Genomic DNA, 26,963 nt, shown 5'->3' on the forward strand with positions numbered 1-26,963 from the left:
ACTTATAATTTGCTCCAAGTGCAGAGAGAGGCTACAAGCTGCTTGACTCTGAACTTTTCTGAAGACACTGTGACCCTTCAGACATCTCAGAATGAAACTGCATATAGATCACAGGAGAGTTAGGAATGGGCCACATATAAAAGGAGAAGGTACCCTTGGACCATATTTTTTGCATTCTAAGCTAAAGTAAATTTATTAATGGCTTTGACTTTTATAACTGAAGGTCATTTGTTGAAATCACTTTAAAGTATGTGAGTTATTTTCTACTAAACATTTTACCATAGATTCAATGATTTGCTCTAGTAAATGACTATAATAACAGAGTTCAAGGGCCTGGACAATGTTCAAAAGGTCACAAAGATCGGATGTCTGACATCACTCCAAGGAGGTATTTGAGATATCTTCTTCATAGATGATCTGTTCATGAACATATTGCCATCAAGTTTGAATCTTCATATCTCTAAGGATCTACTTCCTCGTGAGCTTAGACTTAGACTTCCACAAAATTTGAACACATGTGTTTATCCATCTTACAAAAATGCAAGCGAGGTATTGAGCAATGTTAATGGGATGGGGTTGGGGGTGGGGAGATTAATAATGAATTAATAATGATTCAAGTCTGACTTGCTCTCTAAATGTTGACAGTTTGTACAGGATTCAATTACCATGGCAGTGTTAGGGAAATTAATGAAAAGGAGAAAGCTCTACTCATTAAAAAAAAAAAAAAAAATGTAAAAAGTACCATGCCCAGAGAAAAGGAGGTCAGTTACAGCTAAGACCATACATTCTAGACATCACTTAGGAGGCAATATTGGAAGAGGGAGAGCCAGATGGACAAAGGAAAGTCAAGAGGAACTTACAGGAAAAACAACACGGAGAGAGTCACAAGAATCCAGGAAGAGGGAAGATTAAAGGTAAGTGAAAATATCATAGATGTGAAGGAAGATGAAAATGGACAGTTATGTGAGTAAGGAGAGTCATGTCTATATCTATAGGTTAAAGGTGGATTCAGTAAATAAGATAAAATGGAAGTCTGGGACCAGAGGGATGGATTATCAGGTAAAGAAAGGTACATGCTGATAACCCTGAAGATCTGAGTTCAATATCTAGGATTCATGTAATGGAAAAAGAGAGAACTGACTCCCACAAGTTGTCCTCTAACTTCTAGAAGTTAGTACTGTTTCATACATGTACCCATGTAAGAACACAGAAAGACAAAAATGTAATAAAACTGAAATACAGAAAAAAGAGGGAGTCATTTTAGGAGCATGGGTATGTGATTACTGAATTCACAAAGTTCAGGCTCTATGAACAAATGATCATATAAAGGAGGAGGCCTATGGGCTGTGAAGACAGCGTGCCTCTCAGAGAAGAGCTATGCCACTTTACATTCAGAGAATAAGGGGACAATAGGGAAATGTTCTTTCTTGTTTACAAGGACTCTCCTTCAATAGGTCTTAAGCAGATATAGCATATGATGAACCACCATGGCCAATGCCACAAAGGGCAATTTCAAGCTGAGAAGGACTTTTATGACAGAGCAAGTACATATATTCAGAGGAACTCAGATCACACACAAACACCCTGATAACTAGAAACCAAACTTTTGAACACTCAAGACTTTGATAATTAGGAATACTAAACAGCTGCACATTTACTAACTTGCAGGTAGCTGTCCCCACCAAGAAATCATGGTCTGTTTAACAAGCTTTAGTTCTACAGCATAAATAAAAGTTAAAAACAAACAAAAAAAAAACAAAATTAGATATTTGCAGCATGTAACTTCTACTGTTAATATTTCCTCCTATATTTAAGGTCTCACTTCCAAGGTCTCTTACGGTGGAAGAGTTTGATTTCATAATGTGAACTTTAAACAGAAACTTTATAAAGTAGAAATGGTTTTCATTCACTAGAGCCATGTAACAAACACATATTTATATGTAAACAAATTGGTTTGTAATAAGAATAAGAATATAACTATCTCCTGGAACTGAATTAGTTCTCTTCTGTAGATATTATTACCCTCCCAGTTTTGGGTGGGAAATACTGAGGATAAAGTGAGAGCAGTGAGAAATATATATTTATTGCTTTGCTCTCTGCTTCTTCACTGCTGGACGGAGTATGATTGACTTGCTGCCTCAAGCTCCAGACACTGTGACTTTCTTCATGATGTGAACTGTAACCTCTGAGCAGACGTAAATCCTTTCCCCCATATGTTGCTTTTGTTAGAGTATTTTACCACAGAATCAGGGAACAGAAGTCTTTGGGAATGTTGTAAAAGGAGGTAACTTTTCAGGGAAAAGTTCAGACTACTAAAGTAAGTAATTAGGAAAATGCGAGCTTTGAGGCTCTGGAGCCTACCCGACAATTGAGCAGTGTGTACAGTAGGTGGTCTGGGGTGGTCTGCGCTCTCCACTGTAAGACCTCTGAGAGGAACAGGAACTGGAAAGACACAAGGATGTTAGAATCATGCCACTGGAGTCTGGATTAGGCAATATCAATATATTTAAGTAAAAATAGTTTGAGTGCATGCTTTTCTACACAGAGGCACGAGGACACATTCACATTTAAAAAAAAGTCAAGCAAATATATCATCAGCAGAACAAGCAAATACTAGGCTTTCCCCTGTAGTCATTTATAATTCAATGAAACTAATTCAGACGGACAGCTCCAAGGACTGCTATAGTACCCTTGGTTAGGCAAGGGCTCTATAAGTCAGCCCAAGGCAGAGGAGAGTTAACGCTCTTATAAGTACAACCAGCTAAAATATGTAATGTTGATTTCTGTGATATGCAGGGAAAGAATATAATCTAGTTTACTTTAAAAAAACTTCTATTAAATGTGATTGTAGAATGCCAATTCTCTGGTGCTATTAAATTGCACTGCAATAACATAGATTATTAAATGTATCTTATTGATTAAGTTTGTAATAAAAAGGATAGCCCTAATTCACATGAGCATATATGAAATATCCATATAATACCCTAACACCTTTTATTAATAGAAATGTATTACATGAGAGGAGTGTGATGGTCAAGTTCTTTTAACAAAGAAATTGCTGTATGTTATTACACTGGCAGTATTTTCATAATTTCATCACTTTCCTAAATAGGCAATACTGAATAGGCCTATCATTGGGCTGTGGGAAACAGAATCCTAAGCATTTTCAGAAAGGAAGTGTTACAATGGGACTGAGAAATACATAGGCAAGTTATGTGCTTTGCTGTATGGGTGAGGAGGAGCTAGATATTTGCTCTTTAAGCTGCAATAAAGAGGTTAACTGTTAAACTCAAAAGACAAAAACTGTGCACCAAGGCCACTATGAGGCAGCATGGGCTTCACATCAGAGCTGACAGGGGGGCTACTTAGAAACAAGTGATGAAGATTAATGATTTCTTAACATTTGTCACAGTCCTGCCCATGTTAATGATGTCACTTCTTCATTTCTGTGCCCTTGCTGCAATTTCCTAAAGCCTCATGTACCCTGAAACATTCTCCCCTATAAGACTATGAATCTCTACTGTGAAGTCGGGGTAGTATCATCAAAGATGTGAAATCAGTAATAGATATGGAACTGACATAGTGGAGAATCAGGACAGTCACTCTGTGATTCTACAAATAGTTAACACAGCTCTAGAGTCAAGAGAATAATATGAGCTCTGACCTCGGTTCTCACCTTCCGGGCCTGGTCATTGTCCTCTATCTGACCCAGGTCTCTGCCACTAGCCTGGGCAATCCTCTTCCCAGACACCAGGTTTCCCACCATCACAGAGGCAGGGCCAATTTCTGGGGGAACAAAGAGAAGAATAACCTTAAAGATATAAGTGAAATTCTTTTTAGCAAGAATCTTAGTCAATTAATGAAGAATTAAAATTAACCTAGGGAAAACACTTTGAAAAGCCCAGCTTTGAATAACTATTATAAGAGACAGCAAAGAAGTCATTGCTGTGTTTGTGATGGTCAAAATGAACAAACCTGGATGAGGTTACACAGGAGTGATGTTTTCAATACATAGAAAATCAGTTAGCACTACATAGCTGATGCTTCTACTATCTAGCATTAGCACAACATGTGATAATGCATACTCAGCTGTGATTGCAAAAGTGGTACTGAGGGTAAATACAGGGGATAAAGACTTCTAGGTTATACCTCTTCTTGTTTTCTGCTGTTAGTACCTATTAAGAGGGTTGACTCAAACTAAGAAAAGTATAACACATTTACATCTTGGGATAGATTCAGAGATACTCATGAAAGGACATGATAATCACTGATTTTTAAATTTAACTGACTAGTGAGGTTTGAGATGTTCCATCATGCCTACAATGATATATAAAGAGAGAACCCAGAAGCCACTTTAAAATGAAAGATTTTTTTAAAATCTACTGTTAACAAACTCAATGAACATTCTTTCCCTAGTTTAAGATAGCAGTTTGAAGAGAACCATCAAACATGTTTCTGATACATTTATTTTTTTTTACATTGAAAAGTGTTTTTTTTATTATTTTATTTTATATAACAAAGTCCAATTAAATGAAAACAAACATTTATACACAATATTTGGGAATTTGGGCATCGTTCTTTCCAAACTACTTCCTGCTGTCAACTTAGAACCTTCTGTAAGGCAAAGGACACAGTGGACAAGACCAAACGGCAGCCCACAGACTGGGGAAAAGATTTTCACCAATCCTATATCCGACAAAGGGCTGATCTTCAAAATATACAAACAACTCAAGAAACTAGTCAACAAAACACCAAATAACCCTATTAAAAAATGGGGTACAGAACTGAAGAAAGAATTCTCAATAGAGGAAATCAAAAAGGCTGAAAGACACTTAAGAAAATGCTCCACATCCTTAGCTATCAGGGGAAATGCAAATCAAAACAACTTTGAGATACCATCTTACCCCTGCCAGAATGGCTAAAATTAGAAACACCAGTGATGACTTATGTTGGAGAGGATGTGGAGAAAGTGGAACACTCCTCCACTGCTGGTGGGAGTGCAAACTCATACAGCCATTTTGGAGATCAGTATGGCGGTTCCTCTGGAAAATGGGAATTAGTTTACCACAGGACCCGGCAATCCCCCTCTTAGGCATATACCCAAAGGATTCACATCCATGCAACAAAGACATCTGTTCAACTATGTTCATAGCAGCACTATTTGTAATAGCAAGAACCTGGAAGCAACCTAGATGCCCCTCAATTGAAGAATGGGTAATGAAGATGTGGCTCATCTACACAATGGAATACTACTCTGCAGAAAAAAATAATGGTATCTTGAAATTCGCAGGCAAGTGGATGGCACTTGAAGAAACCATCCTGAATGAGGTAACCCAGTCACAAAAAGAGGAACACAGTATGTACTCACTCATATATGGATTTTAGACCTAGAGCAAAGGATCACCAGCCTATAATTCACATCACCAGAGGAACTAGGATACAAGGTGTATTCTAAGAGATTCATATAAAGTCCCTCACAGAACTGGGAAGGGACAAGTCCCCCAGAGCTCAGGTGAAGTGGGGGGGGGCAGGGAATGGAGAGAGAAGTAGGAGAAAATGAGGGGGAGGAAAGGAAAACATTTACTTTTTTAATAAGAAGGAAGTTTATTTTAAAATTTTTTTGTAAAAAGAATTACTACATTTATTTACTTATGCATGTGCATGCACTTATGTCATGGTATGAGTGTAGAGGTTAGAGGACAACTTGCTAGAGAGTCAGTTCTCTCCTTCCATCATGTGGCTCTTAGGGGATTCCAAATCACATTCAGGATGGTATGAAGTACTTTACTCACTGAGCCATCTTACTGGCCCAGAAATTTCTTATTGAACTGCAGAAACTAATTTTTTGACTGTTAGAAATCCTAACACATTGCTAACATTTCTTTCATTACATGTATACATACAAACCAAGGAATATATATTTAATAGGGAAAGGTTAGACACTCTAGATCCCCCCCAATCCCGTGTGTGTGTGTGTGTGCGTGTACATGTGTGTGTGCGTGTGTGTGTGTGTGTGTGTGTGTGTGTGTGTGTGTGTGTGTGTGTATTTGGGTGAAATGGGGGAGGTACTGAGGAGAAGGAAAAGGAAACAGATATTTAATAAAGAATTACATTATAAAGACTGAGAAGATGTTTTGGGGGTTAAATAACTTACTATGCAGGAGAGAGTAGTAGAGTTCAAACTCCAAGAACTCATAAAAAAAGCTAGGTGGGTGTGGTGGTCCCCTGTAATCTCAGTGCACAGGAGGCTATATATCAGGGCAGAGGCAGCTTTGAACAAGCTGGCTAGACAGATTAGCTGAATCAACAAGCTTTGCATTCAATAAGAGCCCCTCCCTCAGGGTCTTAGGTGGAGAATGATTAAAGACATGTCACATCAAACCTTGAGCCTTCATGCACAAGCACACACAAGTGTACTTACACATGTGAGTGTACACACAAAACACACCACAGACAAATAAGGGGAAAAAAAATCACAGTATGATGGGTGATGTCATTCTGTAAGTATGTTTCTCGTATTGGTTAATGAATAAAGCACTGTTGGCCAATAGGAAAGCATGATAGGCAGGACTAGGAGACAAGGAGGAGAGGGGAAGTAGTAGGGGAGAAGATTCATGATGGAGGATGGAGAGAGAAGAATGCCAGCCCCTCTCTCCGGTAAGATAAGACCACGTGGAAGTACTTAGATTAGTAGAAATGGGTTAATAATTAAGACAGAGCTAGCCTATAAGAAATTAGTAACGGGCCAACAGAATTATATCTAATACAGTGTCTCTGTATGTTAATTGTGGCTGACATGGCAGTGGGACCAAACCCGCAGGGAAAAAAAAACTACTCATAACAAAATGGTGACCAACGCGGACCTAAGAACTTCCACTTAAAAGTTAACAAAAGCTTAAGAAAGGGTTTTAGAAACAAAAGAACAGAGATAAGCAAGACTTCCTGGTAGCAATTTTTTTTTTTTTTTTTTTGGTTATAATCTGTTTTGCTAGAGACTTGCACGGCTCTTTTAAGGGAGGTTTCCTGACTCAGCATAAGCGGCAAAAACCCACAAGGCTTTTAAAGAGCTCTGCTAACAACTAAATGATATGTATGAGAACTGGCAATGGCAGTGACCACATCTCCAAGCCAGCAACATGCTGGTGGGTGGCAGCATAGACCAAGGCAATGAGCACAGCTCTCAGTTCTGGCAGTAAAAGTACCCGCCACCATCTTGGACAGTCTGAGGCTAATACAGCTGTGGCTTTCATTTTAGCAATGTTGTTGTTTACCAGATAAAAGACTGGTGGACACAAAAAGATAAAGACTTACAGTAAAGACAGATTAACATTAAGAAAAACTGATAAAGGTTTACAGTATGTTTTTAAATATATTTAGGCTTGGCAGAGAAAAAGAATAAAATGGTTTTAAAAAGACAGAGTAGCTGGGTGTGGTGGCACACACCTTTAATTCCAGCACTTGGGAGGTAGAGGCAAGTAGATCTCTGTGATTTCAAAGTAAACCTGGTTAATTACAGGACAGATAAAGTTTCACAGAGAAACCATGTCTCAAAAAATGAAAAAATAGAAGTAGAAGTAATAGAGTAATAAAGAAGCCACATAAAGATGGGAAGCACAAAAAAGAGTGTGGCTACTATATGCTGTTCTGTTGTCTTTAAATTATTTGACTGCTGAGGAAATAGCAACAACTGTTAAAAGAAATGCCGCTGGATTAATTCAATTTATATATTTTAAAAATGCTTTGACTTCAAAATTTAAGTCTAAGGACAGGTTATTGGGGGAAAGGATTTCTATTTTTGTTTCCACAGAAAATGAAAAGCTGTGGATTCCTTCCAGACTAACATGGTTGGATGAAGCCAGACCCCCTGAAAACGGCATCCCAGGTGATCCAACATTCAAAACAGTTGGGGCAAGGCAGCCTTGCAGACTACAGCCAGGATTTCTTCATCTTCTTAGAATCCCCCATGACAGCGCCCACTACCAACAGGAAGCAGTTTGGAAAGAATGCTGCCCAAATTCCCAAATATTGTTTATAAATGTTTGCTTATATTTAAATAGGCTTGATTATAAATGGTTAATGACCACAACCAATTTCTTTTTAAAGGTAAAAGGGGATTATGGTATAGATATGAATACTTTGTTTTAGAATGGATTTTCATTTATTGGTATAACTTAATGTCAATTTTGTGATATGTATATTTCTCTTGTTTAGGTATTGTGTTTATATAGCTCATTTAGAAATGTAATGTATAATTTAATAAATATTTTAGATAGTTACCTGTAATAGTTAAAACTTATAGTTAAGTTAGGATTTCTAGATATACAGAGATATATATCTGATGAATAGACATTCTTCCAAACTTTCAAATACTACAAAATATGGCATTTAAAATGGTTTAGGGGTTTTCTTAACAGTGAGACATAACTGCTCCTGGCAACACCACCTACATCAGAAAGGAAGATGGACATCGAAGAAACAAGACTGTTATTTGGGCAAGATATTGCTCTTGTGTGAACTGTTTGATTTTATGCTGTATAAACTGGACATGCAGGACCCACAGAAAAGTGACTGCTGATACAAGATGGACATTGCTACAGGGTTTCTGCTTCATGGAAGAGTCTGCCAGACTTTCTGCAGGGCACAGAGAAAAGTGACTGACAAACTGCCAGAGTAGTCTGTCAGTCACACTATGGCCTATAGGCTGAAGATGAAACATTATAGAAGAACTTCGGGTGACTGACCAGGCAGTGAGTTGTCTGTCATTTCTAGAGTTTATATATTATCCTTCTGTGTTCTTTGAGGGAGTTGATGACAAATAGTTATGATTATAGTTTTCCTTATTTTAGATTAAAGATGAGTTACATATAGGACTTTAGACTCACAAAGATAGGATAGATGATGGAATATTTTCTTTAAATCTTGCTAAATGTTAATGGACTAAATATTGTTAACTGTGGTTCTTATTTGATAACTGTTTTGTTATATATTTTGCTATGTTAAGGTTAAAATCCTTCTCTTTATTGTAGACAGAAAAGAGGAGATGATGGGAGATGTCATTCTGTAAATATGTTCCTCTTATTGGTTAATGAATAAAGCACTGTTGGCCAATAGGAAAGCAAGGTAGGTGGGACTAGGACACTAGGTGGAGAAAGGAAGGAGTAAGTAGGGGGACTCAAGGTGGAGGACCTACAGGGTAGTATGCCGGGGCCTCTCTCTGGTAAGATAAGACCATGTGGAAATACATAGGTTAATAGGAATGGGTTAATATTTAAGACAGATCTAGCCAATAAGAAATGCTAGTAACAGGCCAACAGCATTATATCTAATACAAGGTCTCTGTGTGTTATTTGGGGCTGGTGCAGCAGTGGGACCAGGTGGCAGGGAAAACATAATCATAACAACAGCATAAAATAACAAAGGTAGTATAATCAATTTGTATTTGACTTCGGTTTAATGAAATTTAAGTTGGCAACTGGTAAGTCAAATTGCTACTTAAATTTCTTATGGTTAAGTTCTATGTTCATTAATCAAGCCATATGCATTATTTACTACACACAAAGAGCTGAGAGTGTCCTGCAGCTCAACCAGGAGATCATGGGACACATAAAATAAAATGATGAGATTCACATCAATGGATTTAGAGGCAGAGAACAAGGCATAGAATGGGCCAGTAACCATGACATCCACAATGACCATTATTCTGACTTCCCCTTGAAACCTTTAAAATGCTCACTCAGATCACAAGGCACTCCAGTACCTGTTCATCCTTTAGCTGACTATCCAAGATGAACACAGGGCCCCGGGGCCATTTCTCAACAGATATGCTCAATTTCTCATAGCTGCCGAGGAGAAGGTGGGGTGCTTTAAGGTGAGTTGAAATTGAGAGATGAGTCTCTGATCGACTTCTGGGGTTCAAACTGCTACTGTCTTTGGTATGAGGTTAGACTGTTTCAAACACTCAGCTTAAGCATTTACCAGTTTCCCCATATAGTATCTGTAGGCAGATTAAATTCCCTTTTCTTGGTTTTTTACTGAAGCACTATGAAAGAGAATTTTTTTTTCACTTTTAACAAACCAAAACTCAAATCTGGTAGTACTCTGCTTTTTAGTGATGGCTGTGGAAGAAGTCCATTCATGAACTGTTTATGCAAGAACATTATTCTCTCCTGTAGCTGAATCCTCACTCATTAGCCATTTGCTTTCCATTTTTACTATTTGTTAATGATGCACCTTAATGTTCTCTCCCTGGAGACTGAGGCCTGGCAAGATATGCTCTCTAAAAGCTAACTTGAAACCTTCCTTAACTAGTATAAAGATGATTCCATTATGAGTTTGAGAATTCAAGCTAGGGATGTGAACATTACTTTGAGAAGATATAGAGTCTGCACAATGCCTTGCTTTGGGAGCCTTTGATATCTGTGAACTCTTTCCTTACTAAGGTTTACTTCTGCACGTGTACTCTCAAGGTGGAGTCTGGGACCTTAAGTCACTTTCTCTTCACATACATGTAAATGGAGTTCTTAATTGATCTAAACAATAAAAACTTGAAGTCAGAAATAAAAGAAAATGTTGAGAGACCAGAGAAAAAGGATCAAGCCAAAGCAACCTTTTGCTCATTAGCTTCCCAGAGGAAAGGACAGTGAGTTCCTGTTTCTTCCCCACTTATATCCTTTCTCTTTTCAGCCATCTCACTTCCTATTTTCAGCCATCTCACTTCCTGTCTGTCTGTATAGACCTCCAGATCTCTATGGTTAGCTAGTGGCAAGCTACATCCTCTGGTCTTCAGACAAGCTTTATTTGTAACAAGCAAGATATGACCACACATACAATTATGACTTAGTTTCCCCAAATGGTGCTTAGAGACTCCAAGTTTTGCTGCTGCATTTCTTTATAAAATATCAGTAGAAATTCATGATAGTGCTCCCTGTTGAAGTAAGGTGGGTATATATGAAATGCTCTTATGGTGAATTACTGTCCCATAGTCTAAAAGCATCAAGTAGAGATACACCCCAAAAAGTGTGTGCTTGAGATTCATGATTATTCTCATGTTTCTACTCATATTTGTGTATCTGCAAGCTAGCAAGAATATCACCAATATTCTTGAATTCCAACCAAAGAATGCTTTACCAGTTGACACAAATTTTTATTACACACACACACACACACACACACACACACACACACACACACACACACACACACACACAAACCAAACAACAGATACACAATTCTGAAAGACAAGCAACATTTTTCTCTTCTTGTGCTGCACCCTCTACATAGGTCTCCTCAGTGTTCTTTAGCTATTCTGATGGAACATCCTGAGGCAAACTGTAGCTGTGGACTTGGGTCTTTTCTAGTAACTGTTGTAGAATTGTTGCTAGTTTCTACAATGGTTTAAAGGTCTTTCAGTACTTCTGTGCTCAGGTTTTTAATAACGTTACACACTACTACTAATTGAGTACATAATTTGCCAATAGAAAACAAAATTGTTGTCTGTAAATATGTATTTTAAGAGTTCTATTTGCAGCTCACAGCAAAACCTTTACTCATATTTGGCTACATTCAATGTTTGCTCTGGTTGCCAGTAGCATACTAGTTCAGAATAATTTTAAATATTCCTTCAAAAGGGGCCTTTGGTGTCATTTACTTTAATTCCCTCACCATATATTTAGAAAATGAGGTTCCAAGGCAATGTCTTCTAAGGCCATTACAGATCATCAGCAAATCTAGAGTCATATACAAATGAGTCACAGGGCCTCAGCTTAGTTGCTATTCAGTATCTGTTGAAGGGATGGGGAGTACAGAAGGATAGAAAGAGGGTAAAAAAGAAAATAAGAAAGTGACAAGACACTGTTTAGCATTTGTAAATTCCTGGGTTCTATTTGCAGAATGAAAGAAGAAGAAAAGAAAGAATGTCTTTTGGACACAATTATATAACTACACCTGCACACACAAACACATATGTGCATATATATAATTTCTTCCTTGATTTAATGATTACATACAGCTTTATCAAGTAAGTACAGTATTAAAGTATTAATTTTTAAACAACCATTTCCCTCTATCCCTAATGAAAGCATCTTTCTTTAGGTGTCCTGACCTTTGCTCCAGCCTCAGACCAAGGTCCTTTCCTATGAGCTGATTTTTCAGAACCACTTAGTTTCTTAAGATTGAACAGCTGAGGCCGGTCATTATGAAATTATTTCATTTACTTGCAAATGATTCTCCTTATAACACACAGCTATCCCGAGGCTTCATGTGTTATGGAACAGGCAGGCTTTGCTGTGGAATTACTGCTAGTAGGATCACTAGGGCCAGGCTTCCCACCACTGAAGCCATCAAAATCTAGTCACCTTCAGTTTGATACTGAAGACACATTAGTGAGTACTGACAGAAGCATGACACCTTAATACCATAGATACCAACATGCCTACAAAAAGCAAGCACTCTAACATTTCTAGGGTTATTTATGTTCTTAGACAGTATGGGATAACAGAGGCTGCTTTCCATCCTTCTGTGATGCTCTCTGGAAGGCAGTGCTTCCTATCTTTTGGAAGTTTAATTGTTAAAGCATTACTTATATGTATATAATTTAAAGAAGTGGATACTTTAGTCAGCTACAGTTCCACATTTACCATAGAAATCATATAGACCAAAAACAGTGAAATATATATATATTCTAGGAGAAAAGAAATAGAGGAGATCTATAACATAAGAAAAGCAGAGACAGAAAAAATTAAGGTGTGGTGGCACATGTATAATCTGGCACTTGGGAGACTGAGACAGGAGAATTCTAAATTTAAGGCCAGACTGGGCTACATACCAAGACACCATCTAAGAAAGAGACGGGAAGAGAAGAGAGGAGGAAGAGAGAAAACAGTGAAATTAGATAGCAACAAGAAAAGTTAATCCAATGTATCTAGAAAATCAACAAAATAAAAAAAACCCCACTTCTTATGATATTTTGCATACTTAAGCATGGCTACTCTAAGAGAGATCACACTCCTCAGCTGCATGAATTCCACACTGCCTACCATGCAAAACATCCCTTAGATGTAGAGATAATAAAAGCATGGGTTCGAAATCAGAAGGCCTCAATTCAAGTCCTCAGCTAATTACGTTTGGCTGATCACTTTTCTCCTTCAAGCTTTACATTCTTAATCTTTGAATTTGAGAAGGTTACCTACCTGTCTCATTGACACACCTATGTCCTGGAGTTGTGCAGGCAGTCTGCACCCTCAAGACCTGGTCAACTCTGAAGAGCATCCAGGATGAGATTGTCAGAAATAGGTTGCATGTATTCAGGCACCTTTAAGATGACTTGCTAAAGACTTCTGCCCAACAGTATCATTCTTTAACAGGTTGGCAATAAAAGATCCCAAGCTAGGCTTAAGAAACAGGGGAGTGGAGGAGGGTAATGTTGAGACACAGAGTACCTCACTTATTTTAGATTCTGTGTTAAACACATTGTAGCTATGTAATGTTAGACAAAACAACCTCTCTGTGGTTCATTTTCTTCATCTATACAATGAAGAGCAGCCTTTTTTTCATGGGGTCCTGTGAGAATCAACAGATTAGCACATATAGAGACTGTGATGAGAGTATGGTATACACCATATCATAGTTTTCTGGCTTTGGTCTTGTCTGAATGTATCAGCCCCTCTGCTATCAAGTTAGCAGGAGAGTTCTTGCTTCCTAACTTACATTCTGACAATAAATTCACTGATAAGTGTGTGAGATTTAGTAGTACATCACTGATTTAGTAACTATGAGAAGCACAGCATATAAAAGATGTGTTCTTAATCAGTCAGACAATAGTCTCAGTCAGAAATAAACAGAATACCTCATGTTTCAAAGTCTTAATCCTATAACCTACCACCTTCACTCTTAAATTAGCCACATAAAACCTATAAGGATGAATTACTCAGATACTGTACACAAGGACCCCACCCAAGGGGTTTATGTCTAGTGTACACTTACCAAGAGGTGACTACACATTACCAGTCCCCTGAAAGTGATATCTAACGAGAAGGCTGCATGCCTCTTCTACTGACATGCTCTGTACAGACAACCTGAGTATACTACATCTCAGCAATCAAGGTACAAACACATCTTGTGAGGAGAATGTACTGCCTGGGAGTATGCATCATGCAGAGAACATGAGTGCACAGATTACCAGTATTCACAGATGTATCCCCTCCCAAGCCTGCTATTGATAGGACAAAGCTTACAGAGTCCACTCAAGGCTATGTCAGACCATGCAGGGCTACAGGACATACCTGGCTGCTTCTGACGTGGTTTAGGTAAATTTGTGACACAGGTGTGTGGACACATCAGGACATTGCAGGGGTGGAGGGAACCCTCCAGGAAAAGCTGCTTTGTTTCTGACAGATGGATGCCACCAAGTGGTGTTTTGGGAAGAGTATTTGCTGGTACCAAGGCTAGGCAATAAACTCCAACTTGATGTATACTGTCAATTGCCTGAAAAATAAGAAAGTCACAGTAATATTTAAATAGGATCTATAAACAGAAATAGTACAACAAAGTGTATTACTTAGGTTTTTTTGTTTGTGTATGGGGGTACAGAAATGTGTGTGTGTGTACATGTATATATAAGTGTGTGGAAGCCAGAGGACAACCACTTGTGTTGGTTTTTAAGTACTGCCTACTTTTATTCATTTATCTTGTTGAAGAAAGGGTCTCTTAGTGGTCCAGAATTTGACAATTAGACTAGGCTGACTGGACGGTGTGACCCAAGGATCTGCTTATCTCTGCCTTTCCATCAATATGATCACTAGACCACACCACTGTGCCTGGCTTTTTTACATGGCATCTGGGATTGAGCTCAGGTCTTTATGCATGCACAGCAAGTACTTGACCCACTCCTTATCTCCTTATCCTCTCCATTTTGAGTTCTTATTTTTTTATTTGAATAGAGACATAGCCACACACACTATAGCCCAGGCTGATCTTTAACTAGTGTCAATCCTCCTGTGTCAGCCTCTGAAATGCTGGAATTACAGTAATGAGTCAATATACCTAGCCTTTGAAAATAACTGCATGCACAATAACCTTGTCTATACAAATGTCCAAAAAGGAAAAATTAGTCACAAAAGAAGAATTCATTTTCTATAATGGAGTCTTACTTGGTATATGAACTATATTTAATGGTAAGGCCCCCATGGCCAGCAATAGATAGCTAACACAAAATGAACTCAATGGTATTTTTGGAGGGTTTTGTCTTATAATGCTTTGCAAAAAGGTCTTTTGCTTATGTATTATACTTTCCAATTTTGTGTTTTTTTGAGATTTTAGTGTATAAGTGAGTGTATCTTTGTCTGTATGCATTTTTTTTTTTTTTTTTTTTTTTTTTGGCTTCCATTTGTTTTTGTCCTTGTCAGTCTCTGTCGCTGTCAAGCTCTCCCTCTCCTTATATGTGTGTATGTGTGCTTGTGTTCAGTTGCCTGCTTTTTAATGAGAGAAACAAGGGATGTGGATTTGGGTGTGTGGGGAGGTAAGAGGATCTTGGAAAATCTGTGGGAGGGAGAATCGTAATCAGAATATACTTTATGAAAAAAAAAAAGAAATCTATTTTCAATAAAAATTTAAATTATAAAAAACCCACTATCTATTACATACAAGATATATTACAAAAGTATGCATGGTATGGACAGTGCTCTGGGTGTACAAAAGCCAAAGAAGAAATGGTGTTCTCACTACAATAAAAAGGTTGCATAATTTCACAGAGGGCAATTGGAAAGCCATATATAATTAAAGGGGGAGGGTCTGGAGAAAAGAGCATATATTATTATGATTGTAACAACCTGTTTGTTGTCCTCCAATGTAACTACTAAGAAGCAGTTTTGTAGTTCTTGACTTCTGCCCATGATCAGTTCAGTTTATTTCTGGAGACTGCATAGAATTTCTAACCAGACAGTTTAAACAACAGAATATGGACATGTGGGCAAAGGAATGGCTGACAAAGGTTGAGCCACAATCCCTCGGTGAATCAGAAAAGCAGGAACTACTTGAAAGCTTCAAGACACAGCCATATTACCTGGAGTACTCTGCTCATCCACTGAAAACTGTCTTCCTCTGTGGAGTCTGGCCTCTGCTCGGCCACAATCACTATCCTTTCATCATGAAGGACAGTCACAGAGAACACAGCTATCCTGTAGAGACAAAGGGAACCTATGGTGAGTACAGGACAGAGACCTGCTTCCAAGGACTCCAAGAACTCCTACAGCATTAAGGATTTTAAGCAAGATTAATCACACAAATCTTAGGATTCCTTCACTAATGCAGACTAGTCCCAGACTCCCATACATGACCTAATGTTATAAAAATTTGGGGGTGAGGGGGAAACAATGTACACCTAACACTAGGATGCTGTTTGTCATCTCCTTAAGGGTTGGAGATGAGATTAAAGGTGTACCCAATATGCAGTCAAAAATAGGTACAGATGAAGCCCAACATAAAATAGTAAACAAACTTATAGTCATGTGACTTTTTTTCACATGAATTTTTTTTTTTTAAAGTAGGGGATAACTCAACTGTGTAGTTGCCTAAATTGGCTATTACTGGAGAATGAGTTTACATATGATTAGCGGAATGTCTAGTATTTGGAGACCAGTATCAGTCTTTCTTGAGTTTGGAACTGTAAAGGAGTCCTTTCCCTAGCAGTAGAAAAGTTTGTTTGCAGCTAATGATACTTTGCTCAAATTTTCATGTTTTGATTGGTCAGCATACAATTTCAGCAACTGAACACACACCTCCCCTTTCAAAAAGAGGTTCTCTGTTGTAGAGTATTTACTTACATTGTAAAAATGTGTTTCTGCCTGAAACAGCTGACCTGAACAAGGGGGAGTTCATGGACCCCAGACTGAAAGCTGGGAAACCAGCACAGGACAGACCTAGACCCCCTAAATGTGGGTCTGTTATGAGGCCCTGGGCAGTCTATGGGGCCTCTGACAGTGGAACCAGGCTGTATCCCTGGTGCATGAAAGGACTTCCGGAGCACATTTCCCATGGAGTGATACTCCCTTAGCCTAGAAACATGATGGAAGGCCTAGGCCGTATCCCAAATGACTTGAGAGATTTTGATGATCACTTCTGGAAGCTCTCACTCTCCCTGCAGAGTAGATGGAAGTTGGGATGGGGGCATTGGGGGAATATGGGAGGATAGGAGGGAGAGGGAACTGGGATCAATATGTAAAGTAAGAAAAAAATAAAAAAAAATAAAAATTAAAAAGAATGTTCCTGACTAAGGTACCTTCCGATTGGTTTAATAAAGACCTAAATGGCCAATAGCTAAGCAGGAGAGATAGGTGAGACTTCCAGACAGAGAAAAGAAAAGAGGTGAATCCAGGCATTTGAGAGACATCAGCCAAATGTGGAGCCAGCCAGATGTGGAATAAATAAAGACACACCGAATGGGATTAAGATAAAAACCAAGTAGTAGAATGTAGATTAATAAAAATATGGGTTAATTTAAGTTATAAGAGGTAGTTGAAAAGAAGCCCAGGCCAGAGTCCAAACTTTCATAATTAATAATAAGTCTCAATGTCATCACTTGAGAGCTGGATGGAGAGACAGAGAAAGACTCCTTATACATGGCAGTATCCCATATATATCCCATTGGATATGGCATGTCTGATGTAGGGGCATGTATTTCCACATAGAACCTGAGAAAACTTAAAAAAAAAAATTGACACGTGCAAACACAAAGCCAGATGTGGCTTTCTAGTCCCGCAGCCTCTCAGGCAGGCCACTGCATACACATATGCATCTTCCTGTCATTGCCCATGGGCTTGAGTCAACCAGCACCATGTGCTGAGAGCCTTGCAGCTGATTTAAGGTTTGGCCCACATGGTCAGAGAAGGGTAAAGGTGTGCAGTGAAGCAGTCCAGACTGAGAAATAAGCAGATAAAGTAAAAAGTGGGTATAAACAGTCATAGAAAATATTTTAAAAATAATAAGTCTTGAAAGATAAGTAATAAAAAAAATAATAAACCATGTAAAGATGGGAAATTCAGTGTGTCTGAATCCTATATGGTACTTTGTTGACTTTGAATGTTTTAAAACATTTAAAAGCAATAGCTGCTGAGAGACATTGGAGTATGGAAACTGCTAAGATAAACTAACGTATATATTTTATAGTTTAAGATGTCTTAACTTCAAAATGGAAGTCAGAAAATGTGTTGTGGGAGAGGTTATGCCTTTGTTTCCACAGGAAACAAAAAGTTATGGATTTTTCATATAAATGAAGATCAGATTTGATTGGGAGAGACCTCCTGAAAATTTTGGCTACAGACATAAAAGAAGAAACCAAGAGAAGACTACAGAACAGATGTCTTATATGTTGACCTATCTCCTATGGGAACATCTCTAATACTGGATGAGAAATGATAAATATTATTGGCTACAGAGTCCTCATGACTTATTATTACATGCTATCCTTTCATATGGCATGGACAGTGGTTTGGTTATACAGCCCAAAGTCAAAAACTGACTTGTATACACTGTACATTCCATACTTCTGTTAGTGCAGCTATATGTGTTACCTTTAAAAGTTTACATGATTTCAGAAAAAAACAGACCAGACACCAATAAATACAAGTAGTCAGGTAATCCAGTCTCTCAGAACACCTCTGTTGCAGTTTGCTCAAAATTCTGCATCCAGAACAACTTGAAAGCTGCTAGTTGAAGATGGTTCAGCCTCACAGACTATCCAGCCAAGATTTCAGATACGTTCTACACTTTCCCATCATACTAAACAAAAAAATAATACAGCTAGGAGTTGACCATTATCCTAATTTTCTCAGGATCTACCACACAGACAACATGAAGCAGTCTAAAGAACATGACACCACATTCCCAAGAGGTGAAGAGGGAGGTTTTTGGCTATTCAGTGGATTATGGATGTTTGTCATAATTTAGGCAAGTTTGTGCCTAGTCTTATAACTTCTTAAGCCTTGTTTGGTTGATATCCCTGGGAGGCCTGCTTTTCTTCCTTCCTTCCTTTTGAAGAGAATTGGAGGAGGAGGAGTAGGTATGAAGGAGAGGAGAGGTGATGGGGGGCTGGGATGAGTAGAAGGAAACTGCAGTTGGGATATAATGTATGAGAGAAGAAGAAAAGAAAAAAATAAAAGGCAGCAGCAGCAAAGCCAACAAGCAGCACTCCTCCACAGCCTCTGTATCAGATCCTGCTTACAGGTTCTTGCTCTGCTTGACTTCTTGTCCTGATTTCCATCAATGATGAACAATAATGTGAAAGATTGAGTCAAATAAACTCTTTCATCTTCAAATTGCTTTTCATCATGGTGTTTCATCACAGTAATAGTAACTAACTAGGAAAACCAATTATACCAAATTAAGTATTTAATTAGCACATAAGTACACTAACCTTCCTCTGTAGACAAACTTCATGGGCTCTACAGCCAAGGCTGTGGCTACGATGTCATCAGCATTGTGTCTTCGTCCACTGACTACCATCAGACCATCCATCTTACCCACTACAAAGACAAGGCCTCCAGGACCAACAAATCCAAGCAAACCTGTCCTTATGAATGGGTATTCACTGATCGGAGCACCAGAGCTCGTCATGGGAAATACCTAAGGGAACAAAGCAATAATTAGGCCAACTCCAAGGGTTAGCAGGTTCTACAATCTTATCCCTTCTCTAGAGAGAGACTAAATTTACTTCCCTACCTTTAATAACTCTGTCAACATGAGGTCATGGTGACTCTGTTTGACAGTCTACAAACATGGTATGATATTTAATCATTGTGGTGAGTAAGACTGGATTTTGAATCACCTAGGAGACACACTCTGGTCATACCAGAGAGCTCTACCTGAGGGAAGACCTAATCTGGATGTGGGTGACTCTATTCCATGGGTTGAGGGCTTAGACTGAATACAAAGGAAGCTATGTGCCAATAATCATCACTTCCTGCTTTTTTTTTACCTTGGGTGTAATTAGATAACTTATCTCACATTCCTGCCACCATGGCTTCCCCACCATGATGGATTACACTCTCAAACTATAAACAAAACACTCTTGCCCTGATGTGGCTTTTGTCAGGTAGTTATAGGCAGGTCAAAAGTAACTAATGCACATGGACACATATTTTCCTTTTCATTTTCAATGCAAGCTCAGCAAAGTTCTGTTGTTTCTGCATGTCTGGGTTATGTGCATGGGCTACAGGAAGTTCTTCTTACAGTTTCTGAGCATCCAGACAGGCAGCAAACAGAAATCACTGCGCTATGATTAAGATACCAGGTGAAAATGATTAATGGAGACTCAAGGTACATTTTTAAGTAACATATATTGGCAGTAGCTGATCCTATCATTAAAATGTTACTTTTCCTTATTGAAAGCACGCTAAAAAGGAAAATGTAGAGAAAGCATAGCTAGTAAAAAATACAAATCTTGTTTCCTTCAACCTTGAAGATAATCACATAGAAAATGAAAGTTTTACTTAGATCATACACTCATCTGTAGTTTCAGAATTTTTAGAGATTTGAGTTTATATTCACATGTATGTTCACTCTGAGATCGAACATTTAGGAATGAATAATCTGCTCTACTCATGAATCAGTGAAATATTGTGTCAATCCTAAGACTAGATACCATATGAGAAAAAGAAGTTCTAAGAATACTGTGGTACAGGACAAGACACCTAAACCTGTGAACTTAATTCCTTTGACATCTCTGTTCACTGTGTTCACCACCTATACAAAGCAGGTTATGTGACTGTGTACAGCAGTCACATATGAGTATGCCACACACTTCATACATATCTCACACAACACATAGACACACACTAATGTAAATCTATACCCATGATCTGTCACCATATACCTTACATACTCACTGTATTAATGAAATTATATTTAATGTGCACATTTGTTCAGGTTCTCCTAAGTTCACATCTAGATAAGTCTTCTATGCTACAAGACTGTGTAGAACAGCCAGCTGACTTCCTGAGTGAGGACATTTACCCACACACTTATGCACATATTCTCCTATCACATATGTTCTTTATTATCACTTGTCAGCTGAGAAAAACAACAAACAAAAACCCCATTTTAAAGAACTGTTTATTCTTCCTGGACACTGGCTAAAAGGTCAAAATGATGCTGCTAACTCAATTATCATACAAAAATATAGTATGAAAATAGCTACCAATTTAATATGAATGCTCTTTTGCAAAGTCATCATCTTAGTAGGTTTCTTGTCTGTTTCTGAACACCTGGCAAAGCTGTTAAGAGGCCAGAACCAGAGAATGAACTGAGGAAAGGAATTTCTCCAACAACCTACCTCAAAGGTGTTTTTGGTCATGCCAGAAAGACCATAATATGATGTTCCTGTGGCCACTGCACAAACACAGAGCTCCCCAATTTCATCTGTCCTGCACAACTGAGGAATCCCATCTGGCTTCACTGAACACATGATAGCTAAAGGCAAAGTGAAAAAGCACAAGGAGAACATGAGCAAAAATGAGGCAAACTAATAACTCCATGAATACCAACGGGGGAACAAATAAACAGAAATACCACCTTGAATAAAATTCCAATTATGTCCAGGTGCTCATTTTCTCTAAGTGTTGTAAATTCTCATGTTGTAGCAAATTGTCAGATTTCATTATTATATCAATTACTTTAATTTTAATATAAAATTATACTTAAAGAGAAATGCCATGTGCCATTTGTGTATGAGATGATATTTAGAGACCTGTCACAGTCATTCACTAGACATGTACCAGAAGAATAGGTAAAAGTTCCAAAGCATATCTTCATTCCTGCAAATGAACCAGCACAGGTATCTCTGTTCTCATGTTTTCCATTGCTTCTTTAGGTTGAAAGCATAATTTACAGCCTCCAGTGTCCTACATAAATCTTTGGTTTTGGTTTAAATGACCTGTTGAACATAATCCTTCAGAGAATACCATTTAATATTTTGGCACTCAGTCTGTGTGTTCATACACACTCATATCAAGGCTGGAAGTAGAATATCCTATCTTTTCTGCTCACTCTTCCACCTTATTTATTTATTTATTTATTTATTTATTTATTTATTTATTTATTTATGAAGCATGGTCTCTTATTGAACCTGGAGCTCATTATTTCAGCTATGTTATCTGGCCAGTGAGCTCCATGGGTTTACTTGTTCCTACCTTCAACATCTCCCTGCACCTGGATTATACTGCTGTGGCAGATTTTTAAAGAGGTTTTGGGGATGCAAACTCTGATCACAGTAAGCACTTTGCCAACTGAGCCCTTCCCTCTTCAGCCTTTTAAGTACACATTTGACAATGCTAAATTTTCTTTAAGTTGTGACTCACACACTTACTTGATGTCTATGTGACTCCAACATCCTACCTACCATCATCCTACGATAAGCCTGACTAGGGAAACGGGACTACTGTCTTGGGCAAGTGATGTTTATAGCCAGTGACAGTTGAGTGTCAGCCAATTCTACAACCTCCAGAGGCTGGCATTACATCTAAGAAATAGAATTAAAAAAAAAAAAAAACATGAAAAGCTAAACTGACTCATAAATAGAAAAATATACATCCAAACTACATAAAAAAGCAGAGTAAATTAGTAAGTGAGTTCAAGGTCAGTCTAGTGAAGTTAGTAAAACATTGCCTTAAAGTAAAATATACAGGAAAGGGCCAGACACAGTGGCACAGACCTTTAATGCCAACACTCAAGTGGCAGAGGCAGGCGAATCTCTGCAAATTCAAAGCCAGCCTAGTCTACATAGAGTTTCAGGGCATCAAGGGCTATGTAGAAATACCTCATCTGTCTCAAGAAATAAAACAAAACACAAAAAATGTACTAGAAAGGCTTGGGAGACAGCTCAATGGTAGCATGCTAGCCTAATGTGAGGGTGTGGATTCAATTTCTAGTAGCAGAAACCACAATAAACAAAAACCAAAAGTAGACCAAAATGTTTTATCAGACTAGAAAACATCAAGATGGGAAAGGCAGAAAGAAAGTGGGATTAGCACACATCACTGCCAGGAGTATGAGTTCTTACAAGCTTTCTGGTAACAATTGAATATGATCAAAATTATGTGGGCATGCTGCCCTTGAAGCAGACACAAGACCTACAACTAAGATTGAGTCAGCCAAAATCCCAGCATGGATAGGGGAAGAGGTTTATAAAGTTCTACCCCTAGAGCTGAGAAGCTACTGGTAACCAATGGCGATGCAGGGGGAAGAGGAGGTTTTTCTTCAAGAATAGTCACTGAATGGCTGCTCATGATGACCCTATACCCATGTACATACAGGCAGCACTAAGTAGACTCAGCAGGTTTAAAAAGAGGTAACTGGAAAAATGACTCAGTAATAAGAGCACTAGCTACTCTTACAGATGACCCAGATTTGGTTCTCTGTTCTCACATGGTGGTTCACAACCATCTGAAACTACAAGGGACCCAATATCTACTTTTAGCTTCCCTGGGCACCAAGCATACATATGGTAGACAGACACACATGCAGGTAAAACCCTCATACACATACAAAAATTTAAAGAGAAAGAGCATATGAAGTTGGAAGTAAAGTGGGAGGGGGAGAGAATTGGGGGCATATGACGGAATTGCAGAGAAAGGAATGGGGGTAGATTTCATCAAAAACAGCTTATGTAAGCATGAAATTCTTAATAATGAAAAAGAAACACTTAATTTCTGAGAATTTTTTCATTATATTCCTATACCCTTGTAGAGTAAAGCTTAGATGTAGTCCTTCACATCAGAATACAACAGGGTACAACTCCAACTGTGGAAGGTATATATTGTGCATTCAAACTGTGCAATACTGCACTGCATGCAAAGAAGTAGACTGTTTATGTGCTAACAAATGAACATAAGACAGAAAACGTGGTGGTACTATATCCTATAATTGCATTTAAAAAGCCCAAATCCAAGAAAGACAATATACAAGTAGACATAGATGTGGGCTGTGTTTCTTTGATATAATACTATACTATGAAGTATTTCTGAGTAGAAATTTCTGAAAAGAAGCCTGTGATGCTGTAGGTACTTGAGTGAACAAAACAATTTTTCATTGTTATGCCACCTGAATCTTTTGATGCCTCAGCGTGGGAATCTATTTGTTTAAAAACTAGTTTGCTTGATTTTGTAAAGAAATAAAGCAACAGAGCTAGATGGTCTGGCTAATCCTGGGAAGAGGGCAATGAGTCTGAGACAGCCTGAATTTGGAGTTTAGAGTCCTAAGTTGCTCTGACTCTAAAAGAGCTTTCATGAGAGCAGGTTGAATGGAAACAGTTAGAAAGCTATAAAGAATTAGAAGCACAAAAGCCAGGCTTTATTTCTGTTATACTTTGAACTAGCCAAAAGACCATCCCTTATAGAAAGGCAGTGTGAAAAATCTATCTCTCTGTGAATCCATGAGGGCAATGTGGCCTTTTATCCACTAGGTTTTGACCCAGTACTCAGATTGCATCCTGATCCCATGAGAAGCTAATTGGCTATATGCAGTTATGTAGTATAACTAGACATATAACAATGAGTGCTTTCATGGTCTTGTCACTCTATTGTGTGAAGGAGCATGGAGGGACTTCAAAGAAGGAGGCCTAGATTCTGCGCAGGAACTCTGAGACAGAAATGTGGCTCCATGCTGGAAGACAGAAATTGAAGACAAAAATGCTGATGTGTGGCCCTGTGAAACAGGAATCAGGAACAATATTCAACAAATAAGAACATGGGCCATAATCTAGTATGTGGCTCAGAAGCACCAAAGCACATTATATGAGGGGCTGGAGGGACTAGATAGGAAGGCGAGGATATGACACAGTATTATCTCTTCAGTCAAGTTACTCGTTATACTGCTTTCATGCTAAACAGTAGATTCACAAATAACAAAAACTCTTCCTCAGGTTTCATATATACTGCTCAAAGCCTTCCATAAGGCTGAGCTTTAGAGTCCAGCTTGGGCTGAGTCAGGATGGTTGAAGAGGGGGTGTGAGTTGCAAAAAAAGATAGCAGCTAAGGACCAGTGTAGGGGTACAGAGTCAGTCCATAATGCCTTCCTGGAGAAAAGGGTTCCAGAGGATAGATTTCCTTCATCTATGAATATTTTTTATTTTATTTTCTTGGGAGAGAGAATATTGCTTTTGGTGTCTGAAGATCAATCAGAAACATCCAAATATTAGGAGTTCCAGTGTTGAACCCAAGATATCATATAAAGGGAAATGGATGGAAAGGAAGAGAAGATGCTAACCTTTGTTCAAAAAGCATATACCAACTGATGAATCAGGAGGCCATGCTAGGACTGCCTACTTCATACCTGTGCTGGCTGGTTTTATGCCAACTTGACATAAGCTACAGTCATCTGAAAGGAGGGAACCTCAATTAAGATGTCTCAGTAAGATTCAGCTGTTGGCAAGTCGGCAGGGCATTTTCTGAATCATTGATTGATGTGGGAGGGCCCAGCCCATTGTGGGTAGAGCACCTCTAGGCTGGTGGTCCTGGTTTCTATAAGAAAGCAGATATAGTAAGCCTAAGGGAGCAAGACAATAGGCAGCAATCTCCTTAGCTTCTCTGTATCAGTTCCTGACTCCAGTTTCCTGCCCTGTTTGAGTTCCTGCCTTGGCTTCCCTAATGAAATGTAACCCAGAATTGATAAACCAAATAAAACCTTTCATTCCCAAGCTGTGTATAGTATGTTTTATTGCAACGGTAAAAACTCAAACTAAGCACTTCAGAGCTGTACTCACCTCCAGGCATGACAAGGCCAACATCCTGCACTGTGAGCACCGACAGCTTCTCCTCTGAATCCACTCGGATCACACCATAGGTCAGCCCATGCATGGATAGCACACCCCGCCCTGGTGGCTGGTTGCTGTCATCTGTGGGCCTAAAAGGGTAGTTTTAGCTGAGTATGTGCAAGAAAACAAACCATTCTACTTTTAGATGTGCACATCTTCACATACACATGTACACATATAGTCAGGTATGAATAGGGATCTTCTGGAGAGGAGCTGGCTACCATCTGTGCCAGCACTGAGGAGCACTTGCCTCCTGTTTACTCAGTATTGGTTCTATCCAGGAGTTGATCCCAGAGTTCTCAGGCTAACTAGAAATGCCTTAGAATGTGAAGGTAGTACTAGATCCTCTACCCTCCTCACATTCCCTCAGGATACTGGTCATAATAGATAAACTCACTGATTCATGATGTCCTTTCTGCTCTTTGTGAGGTCTGGTTTCCAAGTTTTGTAAATGGTGAACAAGAGAGAAAAACAATTCTAAGCAATATACATAAACTCAGAGAACAGAAAAGGTGGGCATCCTGGCTGGTCAGCCTCAGTTCAGTCAGATGTATGCTGTCTAAACTTAATCAATTTCATATGCAAGAATCCAAGCTGGGTAGGACAATTACTTAGATGACAGGTATGCTGTAAAAAAACACTTTATGGTTTAGAAAGTATGGATTTTAGACAAGGCACAGTTCTGAAATGATGACCATGTCTGTTTTTTCCCCTGTTGCCAGCAGACTCTAAGAACTAAAACATCTGTAACTCCCCGGTCTTCAAACAGCTCTCTCTAAGACCCAAGCTCTTACCCACTGTGGGGTTTCTCATTGTTTTCTTCCTTTGGAACATTCCTTCAGAGGTTTTCTTAATTATGAGACTAGAATTAACTAGTCTAATAAAAATGTATTTGTCTACCACTCTCATTTCCAGAGCCTTGAGCATGTGATTATGTGTAAGCCTTACTCCATCAAACTCTGCCATTCCCAAGAACAAGCAGGCAGGTTATTCATTTCTGCATTCTATCTACTCTTGGAACCGTACCTAGCAATAAAAACCTATTGATGAATAAGTGTGCTAAAGAAAAAGTTCAAGATTATAGACTTCAGCAATTAAAGATTTATGTCTACTAAGTGAAAGATCACCATTTTGGTAATCCCATTTTTTTTCTATAATTCCCCCC

At 38.6% G+C, this 26,963-nt stretch overlaps 1 protein-coding gene across 1 annotated transcript in view; it reads right to left on the minus strand.

Moving 5' to 3' along the window:
• The window catches only part of LOC127226979 (disco-interacting protein 2 homolog C-like), a gene marked incomplete at both ends in the record, with an annotated part of 134,876 nt that overhangs the window by 12,464 nt on the left and 95,449 nt on the right, over positions 1-26,963 (minus strand). Inside the window, 7 exon segments of the mRNA XM_051191183.1 lie at positions 2,362-2,442; positions 3,677-3,786; positions 14,280-14,481; positions 16,058-16,172; positions 19,406-19,614; positions 21,323-21,459; positions 25,748-25,887. Coding sequence (XP_051047140.1) covers positions 2,362-2,442; positions 3,677-3,786; positions 14,280-14,481; positions 16,058-16,172; positions 19,406-19,614; positions 21,323-21,459; positions 25,748-25,887 — 994 coding nt within the window.

Source organism: Phodopus roborovskii, unplaced genomic scaffold (assembly GCF_943737965.1).
Source record: "Phodopus roborovskii unplaced genomic scaffold, PHOROB, whole genome shotgun sequence".
Classification (NCBI taxonomy): Eukaryota; Metazoa; Chordata; class Mammalia; order Rodentia; family Cricetidae; genus Phodopus; species Phodopus roborovskii.